Raw genomic sequence first — 21,402 nt, 5'->3', positions numbered from 1 at the left:
GGTGATTGGAGTTCACACATGAACAAAAGAATATTCTAATATATAGCTACCGTACAAACACAGTCATCGACAACATTCATTTAAATTCACAGAAAACAGTGATGAACAGAGTTTCATCTGTAAGGCAAAGAGCTACACGAAACCCCCAAAGCAGCAGATGTAGCCCAGGGCCCCACCCTCCACATGTCCACGTCTTTCATGGCATCTGTGGCCACCAGGAGTGAAAGCCAGTTTTTCCCCGGGGTTGAGGGGGAGGCGCCCTCCGCTGCTCGCCCCCTCCCCACAGCAGTGCAATGTCTGGCGATCCACCACAGAAGCAGGCAGGAAGCGAGAGCAGGTGAGCACTTACCTGCCCATCCTGTCCCACGTGGTGTATCTGTAGATTGCCCTGCAAAAGGGATGAAAAAATGAGAGGTCAAGGACAAACATGACTTCAAGACATAATTAGACAGAGGTAGGCACTTCCCCATGCCATTTGTGAAGAACCAGCAAAACCAATTCTACAAAAGCTCAATCCTTTGTGGCAATAAAAACCCCAAAACAAATATTTAAGCTGTGTTTACAGGTACCATTTTTTTCTTTTCTTTTTTTGAGGAAGATTAGCCCTGAGCTAACTACTGCCAATCCTCCTCTTTTTGCTGAGGAAGACTGGCCCTGAGCTAACATCCGTGCCCATCTTCTTCTACTTTATATGTGGGACACCTACCACAGCATGGCTTGTCAAGCGGTGCTGTGTCCACACCCAGGATCCAAACTAGTGAACCCCGGGCTGCGGAAGCAGAACGTGCGCACTTAACCGCTGCGCCACCTGGCCAGCCCCCATTTTTTCTTATAAAAACAAACAAGCAAACAAAACAAACCAACTCAAAAAATCCATTGCCCCTGGTCCTGACCCCAAATGAAAATGTCATTTTTTTCTAATCTTTTATTTCAAAACAACTTCAGACTCTCAAGAAGAATCAAAAGTAGTGTGGAGAGTGCCACGTCCCCATCGCCAGCCTCCCCGCTGGGCCACCTCATATATGACGTCGCATTAGCACGGCCAGGAAACCGACAGGACTCAATGCAAGTAACCAGACCACAGGCCTATGGGATCTCACCAGTTGGAAACTCATTTTCATTCGTTTAAAAAATAATAATAATTGTTTTTAAGTCCAGTAGGCTCTGATAAATGTTTCTTTTCAGATCTCTTCATTTTGACAAAATAATTAATTTTTAAATGAACAAGGTAAGGTTTTATTGTGATAAGAAGACTAATTGCACATCGTTAACTTGTTGCAAAGTAATCTTTAGTAATATCCACAATTTCTTCTAATTCATGGCATTCAATTCCTAATGGAAACAAAAAATACTGGATTAATACAGACAAGAGGGATTCAGTTATGTAAACTAAAAAAAATGGGCAAAATTGATAATAAAAAATGGAATTTCAAGAAGCATTCTAAGGATTTTTTAGCAAAAACAACATAGAAGCAAATGTATGTTGATTTTCTCTTTTCCTATGACATCAACCTCCTTCCTTTCAGAGGGCTGCCAGCAAAGGGACCCTGATGGAGAGCGCGTGCTTCCAGAGTGGCAGGGGTCTTGGCTGATGCCTCTAAATTGCTGGTGTGGCCTCCACTTGTCTGTCCCTTTACAAAGGAAGCCTCCTGCCCCTCGACGGAACGCCTTCAGTTAGCCTGCGGGCCTACGGCACCACTGCCGCATCTCCCGGTTGCACCCCACCCTACACTGAGCTAACAGATTCCTCTCCCCGTCACCGTCCGGCTCACAGACACGCAGGCCCTGCTTTATGCAGAGTGAAGCCCCGCTCCTTAACTTTGATGGTCAGGCCTTCCAGGACCTTCTGCACTCTCCTTCATCTACCTGACGCCCCAGCCACACCTACGTGCCTTCTCCCATTCAGTCATCTGGCCACACGCCGATTAGGGAACTGATTATTCCTAGGAATGAACCAATCCCCTCATTTGACCAGCATTTATCTTTCCATCCACAGGAATTCATTTAGCCATGTATCCTCGTTCTCGCCCCAGAACCTCTGCTCATCTCTTCCCTTGCTGTCAGGAGCCCGGACTCAAGCTCTCACTACAGCAGCCACACCTAGCACAGTCATCGGCTCAGACCGGAGGCCCAGCAAGCATCTCATACACGGCTTGGTGGGCGCACCTACCGCTGTACCTACTGCTGCCTCCACCTCGGCCCTGGGTTCTGAGAAGTGAAAAGTCAGAGGGAGGTTAGTGTCCTATTCACTTAAGGAAGGTAGCCTGGGTCACCACTAGAACCTGAGGATAAACGGTCACAAAGTAGCTCTGGAAAGCCATCAGGCACCACTAAGCAAGTCAAACACCTCCCTCAAGAGAAGTCTCCTGAAAGGTCTTCGACAATCCAGGACTTTCACAGTTGCTGCTGGCTCTGTGTCAGCTTTTGAACTCAGTCTGTGGGAAACCTGAGAGCCGTGTAACACACACCACAGTGCAGGTCAGGCACGAGGCTGGGACCATCTTTGGGGCCTGCTTCAGCTCCCGGCCCATGCTGCAGGGGGCACGCCGTTCCACACCACGCCCAGCTAGTGGAGCATGTGCACTGCTCTGCAGCCACGGGACGAGGTCCAAGGAAGGCAAGGGCACTGAATCTGACACTGACACTGTCCTGTGCTGTAGGAAACGGCCAACAGCGTCCCTGTAACAGATGGCCACCGACCACCCACGCCCTGTATAGGAGGCTGGAAAGAGAAGGTGTTGCCCAATGGGCTCGTAGATCATCAGCGCCATGATCAGCCAGCTCACAGGGTCAACATGACCTTCACACACCAAACCCCGATACGCATATGCAGCAGCCCTTGAGCACTGGAAGGGCTCTCACATTCTGTCCTTATCACGGATTAAAATGAAAGAAAAGTGGAATGTCAAAGCACCGACACCAGTCATAAGCAGCCTGGATCTCATGAACCTAAGGCAGCTGAGGCATCCTAGAAATACAGGTATGTGGAGGGCCTTGGAAGCCGCACTGAAAGCTCACAGGACTCACCTGTGCGGCCTCACCAGATCCCAACCACCCCGCAACACGGCACTGGTCCCACAGTGCAAGGACAGAGCCGAGGAGAATGTGGAGGTGACAGCCGCAGGGGCAGGGCCCCACCTCACGCTCTTCCTACTCTAGCACACTGGGATGCTCCCGGGCAGGAGCTCAGGTCTGCATCTCAGACGGCAAGTGGGGTGGGCAAGGAGAGAATGGTGTTTAGAGGCAGTTCCAGCCAGGAGTAAAAACTCAACACAGCAAGTGTTCACAAAGACAACCACGTGGGGTTGCAGATGAACCAGCAGTGCAGCAAAGGCAAGAAGGCGTGGAGAGGAGGCAGGGCCTGGGGTTTGTGCCAGAGGGAACAGGAGTCGAGTGGCCACTGCTGGATGTCGGTGTCATCTGGGGACTCCCAGCTGTTCACCTCATTTGACAAAGATCAGAGTTGAAGGAGCCCGCTGGCACAGAGGGGGCGGGCCTGGGCAGTGCTGGCGGCCACAACTCACCTCACTGTCCTGCGTGATCTGCACCTGCTCCCCTTGAGGCACCTGGGCGATGTGGAGGTGACCCTGTGGGATCCGCAGCAAGAGAAGACACCAAGAAGCATCAGAAGAAAATGAAAACAAGACGAAACAGGAAACACTTTCTGAAACTTTGTTCTTGATTATCTGCTCACAATTCAAGAGAAGACAACTAACTCCTGAATCAGGCAATGTAATATGTGCATGGCACAGGCTTATTAAATAGCCTCTTGGAAGTTAAACTTTTAGTAAATAACACATACAGAATATTCTGCAGTCATTTTTAAAGGAGCAATGCAGCCTAGGAAAAATCTGTTAAATCTTTGAATGTTACTAAACAAGCAAATTTAAAAATTTGAAGGACACATAGAAAAGAACAGAAACAGAAATTTTCCAGAAAATTACAATGACAGCTTTTTTAAAAATCATACTATCAACTCAGAGGGACAAGAAAGCTTGGGGACTGTCAGGCAGTCTCTGCGATCTGGGCTGCGGGAAGGCTCCGCTGAGGTGTGTGGGGGTGATGTGCACATGTGTCTACACTGAAAACAGGTCAGGCAAATTTTCTTAAACCAAAGAAACACTTACATGACTATTTAAACAGCTGCAGGAAACACTAATAAACGTGGTTCCAAAAAATCAAAGAACCCAACTAGAGTGCATTTCTGTTTGTAGATACAGGCAAACAAATAATTCCTAAAATCTTAACTTAGCTAGAGGAAACAAATACCCACTATCTTATTTAAAATTCTACCTTAATCAACATGGGTCTTAAAATAAACTACTGTAGAATTTTCAATGCTTTCATTTTACTGTGTCTGTGTAAACCCTCTAGCAAAGTTATCTATTCTGGAATTCTTTCAAAGAACTTTGTTACTCATAAGATAAGAGTAACTGCCTTTGTGACTGTCACACAAAGAATTCACTATTTATAACTGCCTCATCTCCTTTGGAAGAAGAAGAAAAACCCTATTAAAAGTACTCGTCAGCACTTTCTGCAAGCCCACCCTTTCCAGGCAGAGTGCTGAGTGTAACATCAAATGGAGGCCGCCCTGAGACAGGAGTCAGGTTCCAGCAGAAGCCCTGGCGATGCAGGCATGAACAAGAGGCTGGGTGTGACTCAGCCATCAACAGGATCCCAGGGCACGCTGGCAAACTCCCGCCCTCCTGCTCTCCTGGGCCACAGGCCCCTCGGGGAGTCTGGGGGAACTTCCCTGGGCCGGCATCATGTGAGGAAGGGGAGGCAGGCTGTGACGGGCCCCCACTGAGCCGAGTACCCACACGAGCTTAGTGATTGTCAGACAGTCCAAAGGAAGTGCTGTGCTACAGCTAAGGCCACCAGCTTTCTCCACTGACTCCCGAAGGAAACACTGTCTTCTTCCCACAGCAAAAAGGTGCCCAAGCTTCTGAACTGAGAAAATATCTATGCTACATCTTTGATGCCTTCTGGGAGGACGGACAGAAGTAGGGACAGCTTAATGGCCTGACCCTGAGAGCCGACAGTGGCCACCTGGTATAGTACACATATGAAGCCACGAGGGGCCAGTGACAATGACATGTTCGTTTGGTGACTGCCCTCATCTGTGAAACGTAAGAGCTTGTACCACTCACATCTTCTAATTTAAAAGGGCACTTTTACCTTGACCCAAGCGATCAATGTGATCCAGAAACACCGGGAGAGCTGGTGGTGGGCTCCCCGCTCCCTGGGCCACACCCTCCCCTCTCTGTCCACAGAGGCAGACTAGCGAGAACGGTACATACTACTTGGACCTGGCCGTCCTCTCCGATCTGGTGGATCTGGACCTGCTGGGCGTTGGCCAGGGCGTAGTGCAGGGCCTGCTGCGGGGGCTGCTGCAGCTCCGTGGCAGGTGGCGGCGTGCTCATCATGGTCTCTGCGGGGAAAGGTAGATGGTCCTTAGCAATCAGCCAGCAGACAAGCCATGCAGGCACACCTCTGAGCTTCCTCCTCTGCCCCAACCCAAATTCTCACAGAGGAGGAAAGGAAATTCTGCATTCCTAGACTCCAGTCAACGCGTCCCAAGGAGGAGCCAGGGCCTTTTGTAGAAATCATTAGTAACAAGTGTTCAATAACCGATATTTCTGATCTGCAGACAGAAGGAGTCTACAGACCTGATTATTCATAGACACGGATGATTCCTCATCAACTTAAATGAAGTCCCTCTGGATGTATCAACGAGAAGGAAAAGTAGAAATAAACTTGAGACTAATCTGTTTTAGACCAGAAATAAGTAATATTTGTCCATGAATAATTAAACTAACTGGGGAAAAAAAGCTCCACCCACTCATTTAAAGATATACTTCTAATAAAATTTTACTTTCTATGTTTAATCCAAAATGAGATATGCTTGTTTTGATGTATTAATTTTAATGTAATGATATCTCAATCAGAAGAATTTTTTTAAACACTTAGAATATTAAGGGCTCAGAAAAGATTTTAATTTTACATACACACACACACACACACACACACATATTTTTGTTGCAGAGTTATAATGGATTGATCAATAAAAATCTTTAAAACACCAAAACTTATACATTAGGATGAAATTCCATGAGAGAAGTGGAATGTTAAGATGAAAGGAAGGAAAAAAAGAAAGATGTAAAACGTCTGATTATGAAGAAAAATTTTTCAATGTATTTTTTAATAGCTTAATGATAGGCATCAAACTGACATGGTAAATAAGATTCTACAACACATTTCAAAAAGTAATATAATATTAAAATGTTAATACTTGCAATATGCCAGACATTACATCCTTTTCAATTATTTAAAAGCATAATGGAACATTTTAGGTGTCAACATTTTAAAATGTCAACTTGAAAATATGCAAGGAAGAACACACTTTTCAAACCTCTTTAAGAGGGTATGTGACCAAACATTTAAAGTCCACTTCACTAGTTAATCAGAACCATATAACTAAGTGGATTCCCAAATAATTTCTGTTCCAATGTTAATAAAAATCAGCTGATTTTTCTCGTTCTCAAATGTTTCAAAGATATAGCCAAGAGGAGTGACAGACTCCAGGTTTTAAAAAAACCACAGAAGATACGATTTGTGGGTATGATGTACACAGTTCCCAAACCTAAGATTCAAATTACTGAATTTACCATTTAATCAACAGCCCCCTATAACTTACACAAGAAGACAATGTAAGTCTATGTTTTATGATTTATGCCAATATCAAAGTCCAGTGCAAAAAACTGCATTGGTTACTTGCTTGTGATCAAGAATGATCCAAGAGCCATAGCAAGTGACTGCAGACAAGAGTGCTCACATTGACGTAAGGCCAAGGGAGAGCACGGAGAAGGTTCCAGATTGCACCGCCCCTGGAAGAGAGTGAAGTGAAGGGCAGGCCCCTTGAAGGCCCCTCTCCCCGCTCCCCTGGCCTGGCTCTTCTCTGCGTCCAGAGGAAAGACAGCTGCACACACAGAGCTGCGGGCAGTGGACTGTCAAGGGTGGGTTCTTTGCAGCTGTAAGACACTGGGTACTAAAGAGACGCCCAGTAAGGCCTTCCATGCACCAGCAGACCTGCAGGGGAAAACGCTGACTCCTACTTGAAACAATAAAATGCATCATCTCAAACTCAAGCACATATAAAAGTTTACACAGTGTTGCCAGATAGGAGAGTGCAACACAAATGTTTTACCAAACTTATTTTTTAAAAATCTCTTGAAGCTAATGATTTTATGGTTTGTGTTCAAATTGGCTATACCAATTCAGCTTGAAATAGACCAGCCTTGGCTCAGAATCGCATTTATAGCGTTTACTTGGAAGTTCCTTTTTTGTCTGCTGATAATTCGATCAACAAGACAACTCTAGCTGGAATTACCACCAACTCCAAATTTATGGAATCCTGGCTTAATTACATTTTACTGAATTATTTCTCTCACCAGAATAGTCTTAAATATCAGATTTGCTTTGTTAGGCCAAGACTATACAAAAGGAATTGACAAAAATGCCAGAAGTCCCTTTAACTAACCACCTACTTTGCTTTATCTAATTTTAGCCAAGTATGCAGTATATTAAAATAGAGAACAAATAAACCAACAGAAACTTACAAAGCAATGTACTTTAAAAAAAAAGTCTGACAAAAGAAGAACACGTTCTGTTTCTCTCAAAGCGCATTCTATTCCAGCTTGTGAGGGAGCCGCCCTGGGGCTGGGAAGCCTCGGGCTTCTAGCAGACTCCAGGAAGGCGGGCTCGCCCCTGCTGCGCTTTATTAGCGGGAGCCTGAGGCTGCATACAACAGCTCAGAAACTTATCCTTAGTTCTCCCTAGACAAATAAACACCTAAAGGCCAAGGGACCATAATTATGCTAATCTCCCTCTGTTTAAGAACCCCACCTTGAACTCGCTCCCACTCCAGACACTGGGCACAGAGACCGGGGTCAAGGCAGCAATGGCCTCGTGTGGTACAATATCCATCTCCCGAGAGTGGGAAGACAGCTGACTCAACAGGAATACAAGGCCAGCCCTGCCGCCTGGGCCCAAGGCCCTGTGCCCCTGAGACAGCCGCCTGTCACCCAGAGAGGCAAGGCGCTGCCTGAGTCTGTGGTTCTTCAAAGCCACCGGGAACCAGCCAGCTGACGGGATTTCTCAGACAGAGTCCACTCCAAAAGGCCCATCCTAAGACACCGAGCTCATGCTCCCACACGCTGAGCCTGCCTGGGGACACAGGCCCTGAAGACAGGCTCACACGGTGGCTGTTCACCATCCAAAGAGGCTAGTGGCACCCAAGAATCATGCAAAAACACAGCATCTCAGCAGAAATACTGACATATTTACAAACAGAGTAACTGAAGAAACGAGCTACCGTTAAACTGGATTACTGTCATTCAGTTGAAAGAAACACTAACACGTGGAAGAGAAACAAACAATAATAAGTAAATAAGTATAAAAACAAATTATAAAATCACCAGCCACATAACACGTCAAACCCTGCGTGGAAGGTAAAGACAGCCTGAGTCTCCAATCGCAAGGTCAGGAGCAGACTCAAGGTCAGCCGGCCCAGCAACCCAACCATGGCTTAGCAGACTTAACACCCCGGCTCCTGGCAGACCAGCTTGAGGCATCCCTCAGGGACCTGCGAGAAGTGTGGAGCCTCAGGCCACTGCACGGAGGTACTCTACTCTGTCAGGATCTAATGTAACAGAGGCAGTCAGCCAGGAGAAGTACTGCTCCACTCCGCCTCGGGCACCTCCAGAGCCGGATGCCCAGGGCCAGAGCAATCCTCACACGGAGAGAGCTCTAGCATCTCAGCACTCCTCCTCGTTCACTCAGGACGTGCTCTGAGAGCTGCTGTGTGTCCAGCTCTGCGCTGAGCCACGTGGGCCCCAGAGTGAAGAGGCGAAACCCCAGCTGGGCTGCAACCTACCTCCTGGAACCTACACTCCCCACGCCCACCCTCCGAGGCCCACAGAGCCAGTCTAGCTCTTCAGGGAGCACTGCTTCAGCATCCCCCACAACTGCTCCCTCTCTAAGTGCTCAAGACAGAATTCCTAATGTTAAGAGAAAGGCCTGGATTACTCATGGGGAGGCTTCAGTACAGGCCACTCACAAAAGCACTGTTTGGGGCCACAACCTGTGTGGCCCACAGGAGCCGGCCCCCTCCGCTGCAGGAACCACCAGCAAGTTAAGGCGAGGTGTCCAGTAACTACCAAAACCACCAGAGGAAAAGCACTTCCTGAGGTCGGGTTCAGACAGAATAAAACTCTGAGAGGACTCCAAGTGACCTGCTTTGTCACTGTGGTGTTTCCAGAGCAAGAGTTCCAGCCAACCCTGCCCACCACTGCCCCTGAATCCTGACCCCGACCCCAGTCAAGGCTCAGGTTCTGAGAGCCGCTGCCAAGGCAGCCACTATGGGAGTTAAAGAGAAAAGAAAAATGTTTTTGTTAAAATATTTTGAGATGTCTTGGGTGAAAGGCAATACTAAAGTCGTACTGCCATTCCTAGTGAACATTTTTCTGGGGAAAAACAAGCCCTCCAACAAAGCCTGAAAGGAAAGTCTAAGGGAATTTGTTTCCACTGTCTTGCAGATAAGTCTAACTGAGCTCCTGAACTCAAAAGAGGCGTAAAGAGAGTTTAGTACCCACCCCTTCCCTTCGTATGTAGTCACCACGCAAATGTTAATAATAAGCCAGCAGTAAGCTAAACTGCCAGGCAGAGGGAGGAAGCGATGCAGCTGCTCCACGCAGCGCCGACAGGGTCCTGATCGAACTCCTGCTGCTGCTTCGGACCCAGGCGGCATCAGCAGCAGAGGCCCTGGTCTGACACCCTCCGAGCAGAAACTTCACGGAGAGCCTCCAACGGGTCTGGCTGAGGTTCCCCGCCTATCACATAAGCAGCACTCCCTAAATAACTTATACGGCATGAGTGTGCACAGAATCAGTCATTGGACTCTGAGCACAGTTGTAGGTCCCGCTGGGTGAGCCAGCCTCGCCCTGGACCATTCCCCCGAGGCCTACAGTGCAAGCTGCTCCATGGCTCTTCTACCAAGTGCACCTCAAGCGCTGTACAAGGACGAGGACACATGTACCTCAAGTGCTGCATGAGGACAAGGACACACATACCTCAAGCTCTGTATGAGGATGAGGACACCCATACCAGAAGTGCTGTACGAGGATGAGGACACCCATACCAGAAGCGCTGTACGAGGATGAGGACACCCGTACCCAAAGTGCTGGACGAGGACGAGGACACGCGTACCTGAAGTGCTGTACGAGGACGAGGACGGTGTTCTCCTGGAGAAGCTCTTGACGGCCAGGCTCTGGCCTCGCTGTTTTCGGCGCCAGGCTGTCCGACACTTGGAGTCGATGCTCTGTTTGATCCGATACCAGTCAGATTCTGTGATTCCGAATTTATAGAACAGGTGACCTGAAAGAACACACCCCAAATAAAAGCACCATGAGACGAAGGCCTTCTCCTTGGGTCCTGGCTGTCTGGGAACAACCTGAACACAAAAACGTTACTGGGGCCAGGACCTCCCCCTACAGGCACGCCTGTTGTATGTTATAAATTCCTCTCATTTATTTAACTTTGAAATGACTGCCCTCATCCACTCACACCATATGCAAGTACGGCAACGAGGTAGGTGCTGAGGGTTCATACAAGCCGCCCAGATGCTCCACACTCACACCCTTCTCTCCACTCTGATTTCACAGATGGCATTTAATGTCCTGAACATGAAGGATAAGATCGAGGATCCCGGCCATTTTATCAGGACTGCCTTTCCAAATGCCAGCTCAGGATTCCTTCTGTTCCCTCCACCTGCCCAGCTGTCTCCTTCACTTTCAAGTTCTGGCTCAAATGCAACCTCAGTAATCCAGCCCTGAACCAGGCCAGAGTCCCTCCCACCTCCACCCCCAGCTTGGTTCTCTAACATTTCAGAGAATTTGTGTGTTTATTGTGTTTATTCTTTGTTTCCTTCACAAACATAGGCATCTTTGTTTTGTTCACCCATGTATGCCAAGAACCCAGGAGCACGTGGGCCCGCAGTTGATGCTGCAATGTTGGTTAACTGACGGTGATTACAATTCATCTCAGGACGTTCCTTGCTGCTACTTGAGTCTGAAGCTGGCTCATGTAACTTTCCTGTCACCTGCCTCCTCGATCAGAATGAAAACCTCCTAAGAGCAGAGATTATCTTTACCTGCTAGAGCCCCACACACCCAGCTGAATGGCCATCAAGGGCCCGGCCACCGAGGGCGCGTGCAGCTCACAGTCCCCCAGGAGTTCCTCCCGCGCTCAACAGAGCGTCTCACTAGCACCCACATTTGTTAACCTCTCAGATTACAGGTGGCGCTCTCAGCGAGCCTGCATGGCACCCAGAGATCCCCTCACCAACCGCGCGGAAACCAGGGATCAGGGAGGCCCCTGAGGAGCAGGTGGCAGGTGGAGACCCCGCCCACCTCTCCCTAGACTCCATCACCTCTTCTTTGTGCTGAATCAACAGAAAGTGAGGGTCTCAAACGTGGGAACCATGAGAAATGCTCTAAAACAGGATGACCTCCTCTCTAGCTGGCTCGTGAAACCTCACTGATTAACAGGAAAATAAATGGATGAAATTCAAAAATTTAATAATAAAAAGATTAAGCTGAAAAACTTCCTGTTTTGACTACTAAGAGCATGAAGTTTGGACCATCTACTGAGAATTAAATTGATGCCCAATCCCTAAAATCCGCTCCCATCGAGACCAAAATACTAGAAATAATCCAAACAAAGGAAGTGCCGGCTTTCTCAAGAACTATATTAAGTACCAAAAGTTCCTTTTGTCTTGGAAAGACACTTGACTTTTTCTATAAGCACATACTTAAGACATCTTTGATTCTAAATATAATGACAATCAAAATTTCTGTGATCTGGATAAAAAAGAGAAGTAGGATTTATAGTATCAGAAAGAACAATAACCTACAATAGTGTCAGTGCTCTAACACTCATGCATAAGAGGAAACACAAATGAAGGAGCAACTCTTTGCTTTCTGATTTTCAGGTCACCTCTAAAATAATCACAGAATCATTACTCAATCGATATTTCCTGCATTTGGCTTTAGGTGCACGGGGTGGCCTCAAAAGTTTCTACGCTAGTCACCAACTTTAGCGAGAAGAGAACTCAATCACTGACTAATTACAGGAGAACCCAACTATTAACTACAGTTACGTGGTTATAGGAGAGCTCAGCTGTTGAGTGTAGCTGCAGAGGAGCCCAGCCACTGTGGTCTCCAAGAAAGAAGAGGCATGGCAATCGCACACCGTATCAAAGCACCCATCAGGCAGCTTCAGTAAAGAGAAACATCTGAAAACCATCCTCCTGTTCTCCTCATATCTTCACCCTCAAGGGAAAAACATTCCGAATGCTTCTAGAGATTAATGAGATTATAAAAAATCTTAAGAACTTGCAAGTAAGAGAAAAGAATATACACAAGACACACATGGGTGTATACATATAAGAAATGAACGAAAACATTAAAATTTAAGTTCAACTTTGTAAAAACCAATTTGCCCATTCAAAATCTGGCTTACAGTCGCTGAAGAAAAAATACACATTCATTTGGTTATATATTATCCACTTTTAAATTCTCCTAAGACATCCTATTACATATAATTCCTTCCAACAGCAGCTCAAGACTCCGACTGGATGGCAAACGCCACCTGACGGCTGCCAAGGAAAGCCAGCTCACGAACCTGCAGCGCGATGCCTCCCGCAGCCGGCTGGGTGGGAGGCAGAGGGCAGACCCCCGTGCAGGAGCAGCCACCCGGCTCTGAGCAGCCCCGACTGCTCCGTGGCGCCTGAAGCTGCGGCCTCCTCTGGCTTTTCCAAAAGTGGTCTTCATCTTTTCTGACAGCAGCGAGCAACCTCAGCTTAATGAATGGTGGAGGGAAAATCTTATAATGAGTGATAAAAAGATTACTTTGAATTGAACTGGTATGTCACCCTTGTTGAAGGGCTTTATCTCTTAAGTTCTTTGATGCTCATAAGAAAATGTTATGATAAAGAATGTCATTACCCTCACTTCAGTTCCCAGTCGAATGATCAGTTAGGAGTGAGAACCAGCCTTAAAATTCAGGCCTCCCAGCGCCCACCCAAGCAGAGAAGAAATGCCGCGGTCACTCCGCCCCTCCCCGCGAGAGCACCCGAGAACCCCACCAGGGACACTCAAGGCCACGGAAGATGCGCAAGGATCTCAGGCCACATGCCTCTGCTCCTGGGCCACCCCACAGCCTGGCGGTCACCCTGCCCGCCTTGCGCAGGAGACACAGCAACTCTGAGGCCGTTTCCGGTGCACTGCCCAGCCTCAGGGTCCCCAGGGAGCTGGGAATGCATCTCTTCTGGAAGGTAAGGCAGCTGCTCAGCCCCCTCAGCGTCTTCAGGAGAGAGCCGTTCAGCAGGAAAGCCCCCTCGGCCACTCCCGGAGAGACGGCCCAGGGGGACCTGCCCCCGTCTGCTTTCCTGGCAAGCTGTCTGGCCCCCCCAAAGATCTGAAGAGAGTCCCGTCCCTGGGAGCTGCCTTCCCACTTTCCAGAATGCCCATCATGAACAGGGGTGGTTCAAATCATAAAACCAGATTCCCGACTCTCAAATAACGAGCCCACAGAGGGGCTGAGCAGCACTGTGGGAAAGGACAGACAAAATAAAACCAACAGAGCTCCTAATCGCATGCTCGGTGGGTGCCATGGGCCGTAGCAGTCACCGAGGAATGAAAACACTCTCACTGCTGATGTGCTCTCAAGTGGAGGGGAAGAAACGCAGAGAACTGAGCACCAGCAACTCCTGTCTTAACACGACAGTCCTACTTGAAAGCCACTGGCCTCGGCAAACAACAGACCTCCAGAGCCCTCCAAGCGAGGGGGATGAGCTGTGTGCTCTCACTCAGGTGGGGCCAGCACCTCACTCACACTCCATGCACCACATGTGTCCAGTATGTCCCAGCCTCAGACCCAGGCTGGCCCTTCTCCCCAGTGACTGGTGAGAAGCACAATGGCGTAACGAGCTCCTCACTCTGTAAGAAGAGCCAATGACCACTGTCAGGGCTCTCCAAGGCCCAGTGTCCAGGTGACCTGGGAGCAAGGGCCCCCAACTGTTGTCCACTTCTCACAGGCTCCTTCTCACCCCCAGTCCACACAGACCAACCTTCCCTCCAGTTCTCCAGACAAATTGGTGCCTCAGCATAACCAAAGACCCGTATTAGGCCCCCAGGGAAGCTGTGTAAGACAAAGCACTTATTATCAAAGCTCTAGAGAACCCAGACTATGCTGAAGTGTCCCCCAAAATCACGTCCTTCCCAGGACTTCAGAATGTGACCTCTCTTGGAAATAGCGTCTTTGCAGATGTGATTAATTAAGTCAAGATGAGGTCATACTGGAATACAGTGGGTTCTAAATCCAGTATGATTAGTATCCTTATAAGGAGAGAAGAGACACGGAGAAACACACAGGGAGAAGATGGCCACGTGATGATGCAGACGCAGGGAGAAGACGGCCGTGTGATGATGGAGACACAGAGAGAAAACGGCTGTGTGATGATGGAGATACAGGGAGAAGACGGCCGTGTGATGATGGAGACACAGAGAGAAAACGGCTGTGTGATGATGGAGATACAGGGAGAAGACGGCCGTGTGATGATGGAGACACAGAGAGAAAACGGCTGTGTGATGATGGAGATACAGGGAGAAGACGGCCGTGTGATGATGGAGACACAGAGAGAAAATGGCTCTGTGATGATGGAGACAGGGAGAAGACGGCTGTGTGACAATGGAGACACGGAGAAGATGGCCGTGTGACAATGGAGACACAGAGATGGCCGTGTGACAATGGAGACACAGAGAAGATGGCCGTGTGACAATGGAGACACAGAGAAGATGGCCGTGTGACAATGGAGACACAGAGAAGATGGCCGTGTGACAATGGAGACACAGAGAAGATGGCCGTGTGACGATGTAAACAGAGATTAGAGTTATGCTGCCACAAACCCAGGAAGGCGGCAAACTGCTGGCCATCATGGGAAGCTGGAAGAGGCAAAGAAAGGTTCATCCAGACCCTTCAGAGGGAGTGTGGCCCCACCAACACTTTGATTTCAGACTTGTAGCCTCCAGAGCTGCGGTTTTAAGCCCCTACAGTTTGCGGTACTTTGTTACAGCAGCCACAGGACCCTCACACACCCTGCAACACGCATCCCCACTAGGGAAGTGCATCTGAGCACTTGAGTGTGAACGCAGCTTCTGTGTTATCCACCACGTTCCATCATGAAACACTGTCTTCTCTTAGCATGGCGGATCTGAAAACAACCGACCACAATCTCTGTGAATGCATGACTCTTTAATGTCTGCCAATTAACAAGATTTCCCCAAATTGCTATGGAGTCTCATGGGGATCTCTTATCCATGTCAGCACTCTTTAGAGACGTCTTCGAAGATCTGGAGTTGTCAGTTCTGATGTGAGCTTCATTTCATTTCTAGCCACGCATACAGACTGGCGTCTCACTCCACTGTGGAGTCTAAGCAGAGCCTGACATGATCCACTAGTGAAAAGCTGAGGCCGCACTCTCAAATCCAGGGGAGAAAACCCAATGGCTTACATTTTTAGGTCACATCCCTGAGGAACATGTTCCAAATCTTTTAAAGTTACAACAATGTGCCACTTCTGCATACAGCGTACAAACTATATGGTTTATATTCAAGTTTTTTAGAGGCCCAGCAACCCTTGGGAGCCCTAAAGAAGGTGCCATCCCGGAAAGCTAACGTTTTCTTCGTGGCCTATTTCATGTACTACTGCTCTCTCATCCCTCGCTAGGAAAGGCGGCTCTCAGAAACACTGCATACTATATGTCTCAAAATGCTGAGTTTTCTTCCCCAGAAAAAGAAAGGGAGAAAAATATTTCTACTGACAAATGGAAAAGAGAAATTTAAATGAAAATCTTCTCCACAGTAAGCTGGACTCGGCTGACTGTGGCAGCAGCAGGTTTCCAACCACGGAAGTTGTCGGTGTCACCCAGAGTCCGCGGAAACAGCAGGGACCAAGGCGGTCATGACAAAGTGGCCGATGTCACACTTGCTGCTGTTGAAGCTCAGGGCTTGGTAGTTTGATCTGTTCGCTCATTTGTTCTGTTCTGGTTTTTGAGCAACAACCAGCAATACGAATTACGCTGGGCCGAAGGGAGACAAGGTCAACAAGGACTTGTAACATTTCAAAATTCCACCTGAGTGCTCACACTGAGAAGGCAGTGTTCAGCCTGCAGGACCTCACCCTGCACACGGCTCCGCCAGGAGTCAGACTGGAGTGGGAGCTGTGGGGAGAAGCAAGGGCTCCCGTGGACAACCTCTCTCAGGAGTTTGTAGGAGGCGAAATCAGAAGGACCTAATAAGTGTGGAGGCAGAGTGGGCCCTGCCTTGTCACCCCAGACAGCAGTGCAAGGTTTCTCTCCAGGTGAGGATGAAGGAGCTGAGGCACAAGGACTAGCCCACAGCCATGTGGTTAATGTTCCTAAGTCTTGACTCAAACTCCGTCTGTCTGCACCCCCTCCCCCATAAGACACTGCTGCTGGCGCACACATCCGCCAGCCACTAAAGGGGCGCTGAGCTACAAGTACTCAGAATAAGGCCAGGCTCTCAGAAGAGCCGCGACCTAAAGAAGTGAGATGGGCAGACAACTGTGTGCAACCACACTGGGTGCTCCCTCTGTTCTCCTCTCAACTCATCTCGTCCCTCGCACCAACAGGCCAGGCATGTGGGTCCCAGGGCAGTCCCCTCCCGGCTCTCAAATGAAGACATGGACCATCCACTTACTCTGAACTTGCATGACAGAGCCGTGGTTCTTAGGGATGCTGTGTCCGCCTTGGACTGTAAACTCAACTGACGGCCTCTGCTCAGTCTGTCCATACTAAAGCTGCTTAGAGTCACCCACAGCGCGACTCTCGCCAGACCTGCAGTCTACCCAGGCCCAGCACCCAGCTCACTGTTCCTGCTGTGAAACTGCAGACAGAGGTGGCCTCCGGGGACCGGGTGTGCATGCCGAAAGCTAGACGCCTAGCTTCGTTCCAGGGTATGGGTTGGGACACCCCTGATGTCTCTTCTACCAGGCTTTGGTCTGCTCTCTCAACAGTGGCTTTATCGTGCGCTAACAAGGGACAGGAAAGAACAGCATGGTAAGGGCAGGCCCCGCTTCTCCCGGAGGACTCCACAGGAACGCTCTATCTCAACGTTTTCAGTGATTTTTTTTATTAAAGACACTTCTGCATTCTTTGTAAACTGCATATAACAAAAGTAGCAAATGTATATACTCTGGGTCAGGAATTCCTCTATTTTAAGGACACTCACAGGCTTCCCTGCCTGAAAAAGAAATTGTAAACTAAACATACAGAGCAACACTGGCTGCTTACACAAAGCAGCTGTCTGCACAGCTCTCTGCCAGCCCCCAGACACCCCACCACCCTTTTCCCAGGCACGGGCTGCCCCCACTGAGACCCCCACAAGAACACACGCAGGCCAGCCCGGTTTCCCGCCAAAACACTCACAGGCCACTTGGCTTCAATGTAAAACAGAACTATTCTGCTTCTAAGTCAAAAGTTTATGATGGTAAATCAGTCATCCTCTATACAAAAAAAAAATCTTTCACAGCACCCAGCGATAAGGGTGACCCTCTGAGTTTCTGTTAAGCCAAGGCTTGCTCATGTTTCCAGAATCCCTGGAATGTGTCCACTCCACTCTGCTTCCTCTGCCACAACCCTGGGCCGTACCCCAACAGTCTTCAACACACCCCGTGAAGACACCATCCTTTTCCACAGCCTCCCTGAAGGTCCGCCCTGCCCAAGACTCTCCCCAGAGCTGTTTCAAAAGCGGCGCTCACAGCACATCTTGGCAGTACCAGGTGCCGTGGGTGCGGACATGGGCACGCCTCCACCCCACGGGAGCTCACGACTGGAGAGACTTCTAGCAGAGCTGCAGCACCAGCAGGATGCTACCTTCCAGGGGGCGTGGCCCAGAACCCCAGGGAGGCAGGCCCAGTTGGCAGCGGGTGCACATGGGGCCTGTGGCTGGTGAGCACAGCCAATAACCTTGACTGCCCTGGGGACATACCCCGGAATGTGCAGGGCCAGGTGCAAGGGGGCAGCTCTTGCTAAGCCCCTAGTAAGCGGCAGAGGCCCGCAAGACTCATCTCCCACCTCGTGACACCCTGGGAAGGCAGGAGTGTTTCCAGAGTGAGGGAAAGCTTGGCAGCCCCACTCCAGTAAGGCAAACAGCACTTGCCTGACTGTGGATGCAGCGTCTTCCCCACGCCCCGAGGACCCCCTGGGCAAGAGTGTGTGGGCCCCATCACCGTGTGCTGCTGTTCTGAGTAGCACCCTGCCCAGCTTCCCCGCCCCCACCTCTCTGGAACATTCTCCAGGGCTCTGCCTAACCACCTGTGTGTCAGAGCCCATACCCAGGAAGCCCATACTCCTTGGACTGATATTCCAAGGGATCTCTCCAAATCAGAAGCAACCACCCTCCACCTTCACATCCCAGTAGCCCCGTCACCCTCTATGGGAATAGTGGCCCACCACCCAGAGGCCATGATCCCCACCCAGCCCCAGGCCCAATTCAGGCCGCTCAGCTCACGGAGCCTCTCTACTCCTCCAACCCTGCAGCACGGTCAGGCTCCCTGTAACACTCTTGGGGGGTGCGGCTGTTTACAGCAATGTGACCACACTGGGTGGGAGGGGACCCCTTCTTGTTCATCTTCACATCCCAACAGTGCTTTGCACTGTGGGTCATACTGTCACACACCATCACATGGTACTCTGTCACCCAGCAGACCCACGTGACCTAAGGTTGCATGCATGTTACGTGCCACGCCTGCACTCTGCACCAGGAGGGTCCCGGTCGGCATCATGCTCTAAAGCAAGGGTTAGCAGATGGTTGGCGGCCTGCTGCCTGCTTTTGAAAGTAACTTTTTATTGGAACACCGCCACGCTCATTCGTTTACAATTCTGTCTATGGTTGCTTTCAGAGCTGAGGGGTTACAACAGAGACCCTATGGGTCACAAAACCTAACACATCTACCATGTGGCCCTTAGGACAAGTCAGCTGACCCCTGCGACACTCTACTCATCCATGAACTGCTTTATCCCCACCAGAGGGGCTGATGTCGTCTGGTTACACGTACAGTTTCTCAGGAAGCTACTCAAAATGATTCTTTGGGTCTGTGACTGACAACCCTCGGGGTCAGATGGGAGTGGCAGAAAGCCTGGGGCCAAGAAGCAGGGACACCAGGATGACAAGCCACCTTAGTGTAAGGCTGAGACCGGGGTTCATCTCTCAGCAACTGTCAGGAAAATCTGCAGTCAGTATGAAACCTTCAGTTTTAACCAAAGGAGAGTATAAACAGCACGATGAGAAATCTTTCCACCATTTTTATAACAGCTACTGAAAAAGTCAGCCTTTCTACTCCTCGCCACTCCTAACAGAAAGGTTCACGGACCGATGTCAGAGTTCTGTGTGCAGGACAAGGCTCCTTCCTGATGGGACGGCAGCCCTTGTCAGTATGAGATCATGGATACGGGGTGACTGATTTTGCTAAATTAGACTTCAATTTCACACTCAACTGCAGCAACTCTCCAGAACCTGCGTTCTTGGATACGACTACCTAACCCTTTTGTTAGAAGTCTCATGTCTCGCGTGCTTATTTACTTTAGGTCTTTATTATAAGCCATGTCAAATGCCTTCTGCAGTCAGGCAGACTCTATGGGGTGAATAAGCCAATGGTGAGAGTCAGGCCAGGGATGCCTATGAGAGGATGTGAGCACGCCTGCTCCTATCAGATTCATCGAGGTGACACAGTGATCACCGAGGTGAGCACACACCACTCTTCACAGAGGAAGATACCTGCACAGCTGTGTTAGGTCGCAGGCTGGTAAGGTCAGTATACAAGAGCTGGCCACGGTCAGGGTGGTCAGCCCATAAACAGAGCCTTCTCTGAAGGGAGGCAGGTGGCACCCCACTCCTGCTTCTGGGAAGCCCAGGAGAAGGCTGTGGTCAGTGGGGGATAGGGGAGGCTCCGGCCCTGCTCCTCTCCTCCTCGAGTGGCCTGAGGACAGTGAAGGCAGGGGCTGAAAGGCTCACCGTCCCCAGGGTCCTTCCACAGGCAGGGCACCAGCAACACTCACTACAGGAAACGTCAATCCAGAAATCCCTATCCTTGCTCCGCGGCTGGTTCTGACGCCAGCATCCTTTCCAAGCTGACAGTGTGGGTCCTGACTCATCCCCGAAACACTGCCTCGCAGGGCCCACCCTCCAGCCAGGTTCTTCCTACGTCCACAGACTAAGGGAGGCGAGAACAGGAAGGCCCGCACTTACACCGGATCCCGTAGATGGTGAGGGGGTCGAGCTGCTTTTTGCCGTGCTTCCCCTGGCCCGAGAGGTTGGACACAGCCTGCACCTCCCGATGGAAGAGGTAGTCCAGCAGCGTCAGCGCCATCTTCTCGGCCGTGCGGCAGTTGGTGCTGATGTGGAGCATGTCGGAGGGAATGATGGCGCAGCGCACCCGCATCTCGGGGTTGTTCTCATCCCCCAGCCAGGTGCCGTTGGGGTAGTCCTCTGAAAGAGAGAAGGGGGAGGCTCAGCTCAAACACACTCAAGAAAGACACTCCACGGGGGCTGTTGGCAAATTGTCCCCTAACTTCCAAAGTGCTGGCCAGGAGCACTGGGACAATTCCACGGTCACAAAAGAGAGCAGTGTTGGCACTCACGACTGATGAACAGAAACAAGGGCATCACTCCCAAAAGAGCAGCCTGGGTTTCTGTGGATCCATCTCAGAAAGATGAACGCACCATGTTGTAACACATAAATGCCCTTCTACTGCCTTCGGGACCAGCTTCCACAGGGGCTACACCCGCCTCGTTAACTCACATAAGAGCCAGCAGAACGCAGAGCGCTGTGCGCCGTCGGCAGGCACATCTGCAGCCTCCACTACGGCCTGCCCACAGCGCTCAGAGTCTGACAACAGGAAGCCGCAGGAGGCCCTGCAGAGCCAGCCAAGGATGCCGCCTGGACCCCACACACAGGCCCAAGCATCTGGAATAGGCAACATCAAACGAGTGCCAGCCTCAAACACCAGGCTCACTTTACGACTCCAGCAAGTAAAGAGCTTTAAAAACACTTGCAAGGATTGCGTCTGTGTTCAGCTTTGCCCCCGTCGGGAAGGCAGCAAACGAGAGCAGTCTCAGAGTACGACCATCAGGGATTTGAAGGAGGCCGCTGGCAGAGCACGCCCCTCAGGTCCCAACCATGAATCTGGGGGCCGTCAGCAGCAGGAGAGCCACACGGAGGCTGCCTGCCTCTGGGACAACAAGAACCCAAGCACAAGCCCAT

The 21,402-nt window shown here is 49.9% G+C and overlaps 1 protein-coding gene across 18 annotated transcripts in view; it reads right to left on the bottom strand.

Annotated features, from left to right (window-relative positions):
• Positions 1 to 21,402, bottom strand: part of BANP (BTG3 associated nuclear protein) — a 117,838-nt gene that overhangs the window by 34,040 nt on the left and 62,396 nt on the right. For 9 of the 18 annotated variants that reach the window (XM_070612473.1, XM_070612483.1, XM_070612472.1 and 6 more), the window contains 5 exons: positions 20,388 to 20,627; positions 10,267 to 10,434; positions 5,301 to 5,431; positions 3,525 to 3,596; positions 350 to 388 (listed from right to left, as the gene is read on the bottom strand). In XM_070612473.1, coding sequence (XP_070468574.1) covers positions 350 to 388; positions 3,525 to 3,596; positions 5,301 to 5,431; positions 10,267 to 10,434; positions 20,388 to 20,627 — 650 coding nt within the window. The remainder of the gene's footprint in view (positions 1 to 349; positions 389 to 3,524; positions 3,597 to 5,300; positions 5,432 to 10,266; positions 10,435 to 20,387; positions 20,628 to 21,402) is intronic. The other 9 variants (XM_070612477.1, XM_070612486.1, XM_070612481.1 and 6 more) reach the window with 1 other exon arrangement.

This window comes from Equus przewalskii, chromosome 3 (assembly GCF_037783145.1).
Source record: "Equus przewalskii isolate Varuska chromosome 3, EquPr2, whole genome shotgun sequence".
NCBI lineage: Eukaryota > Metazoa > Chordata > Mammalia > Perissodactyla > Equidae > Equus > Equus przewalskii.
This window is presented reverse-complemented; position numbering and strand designations above follow the sequence as displayed.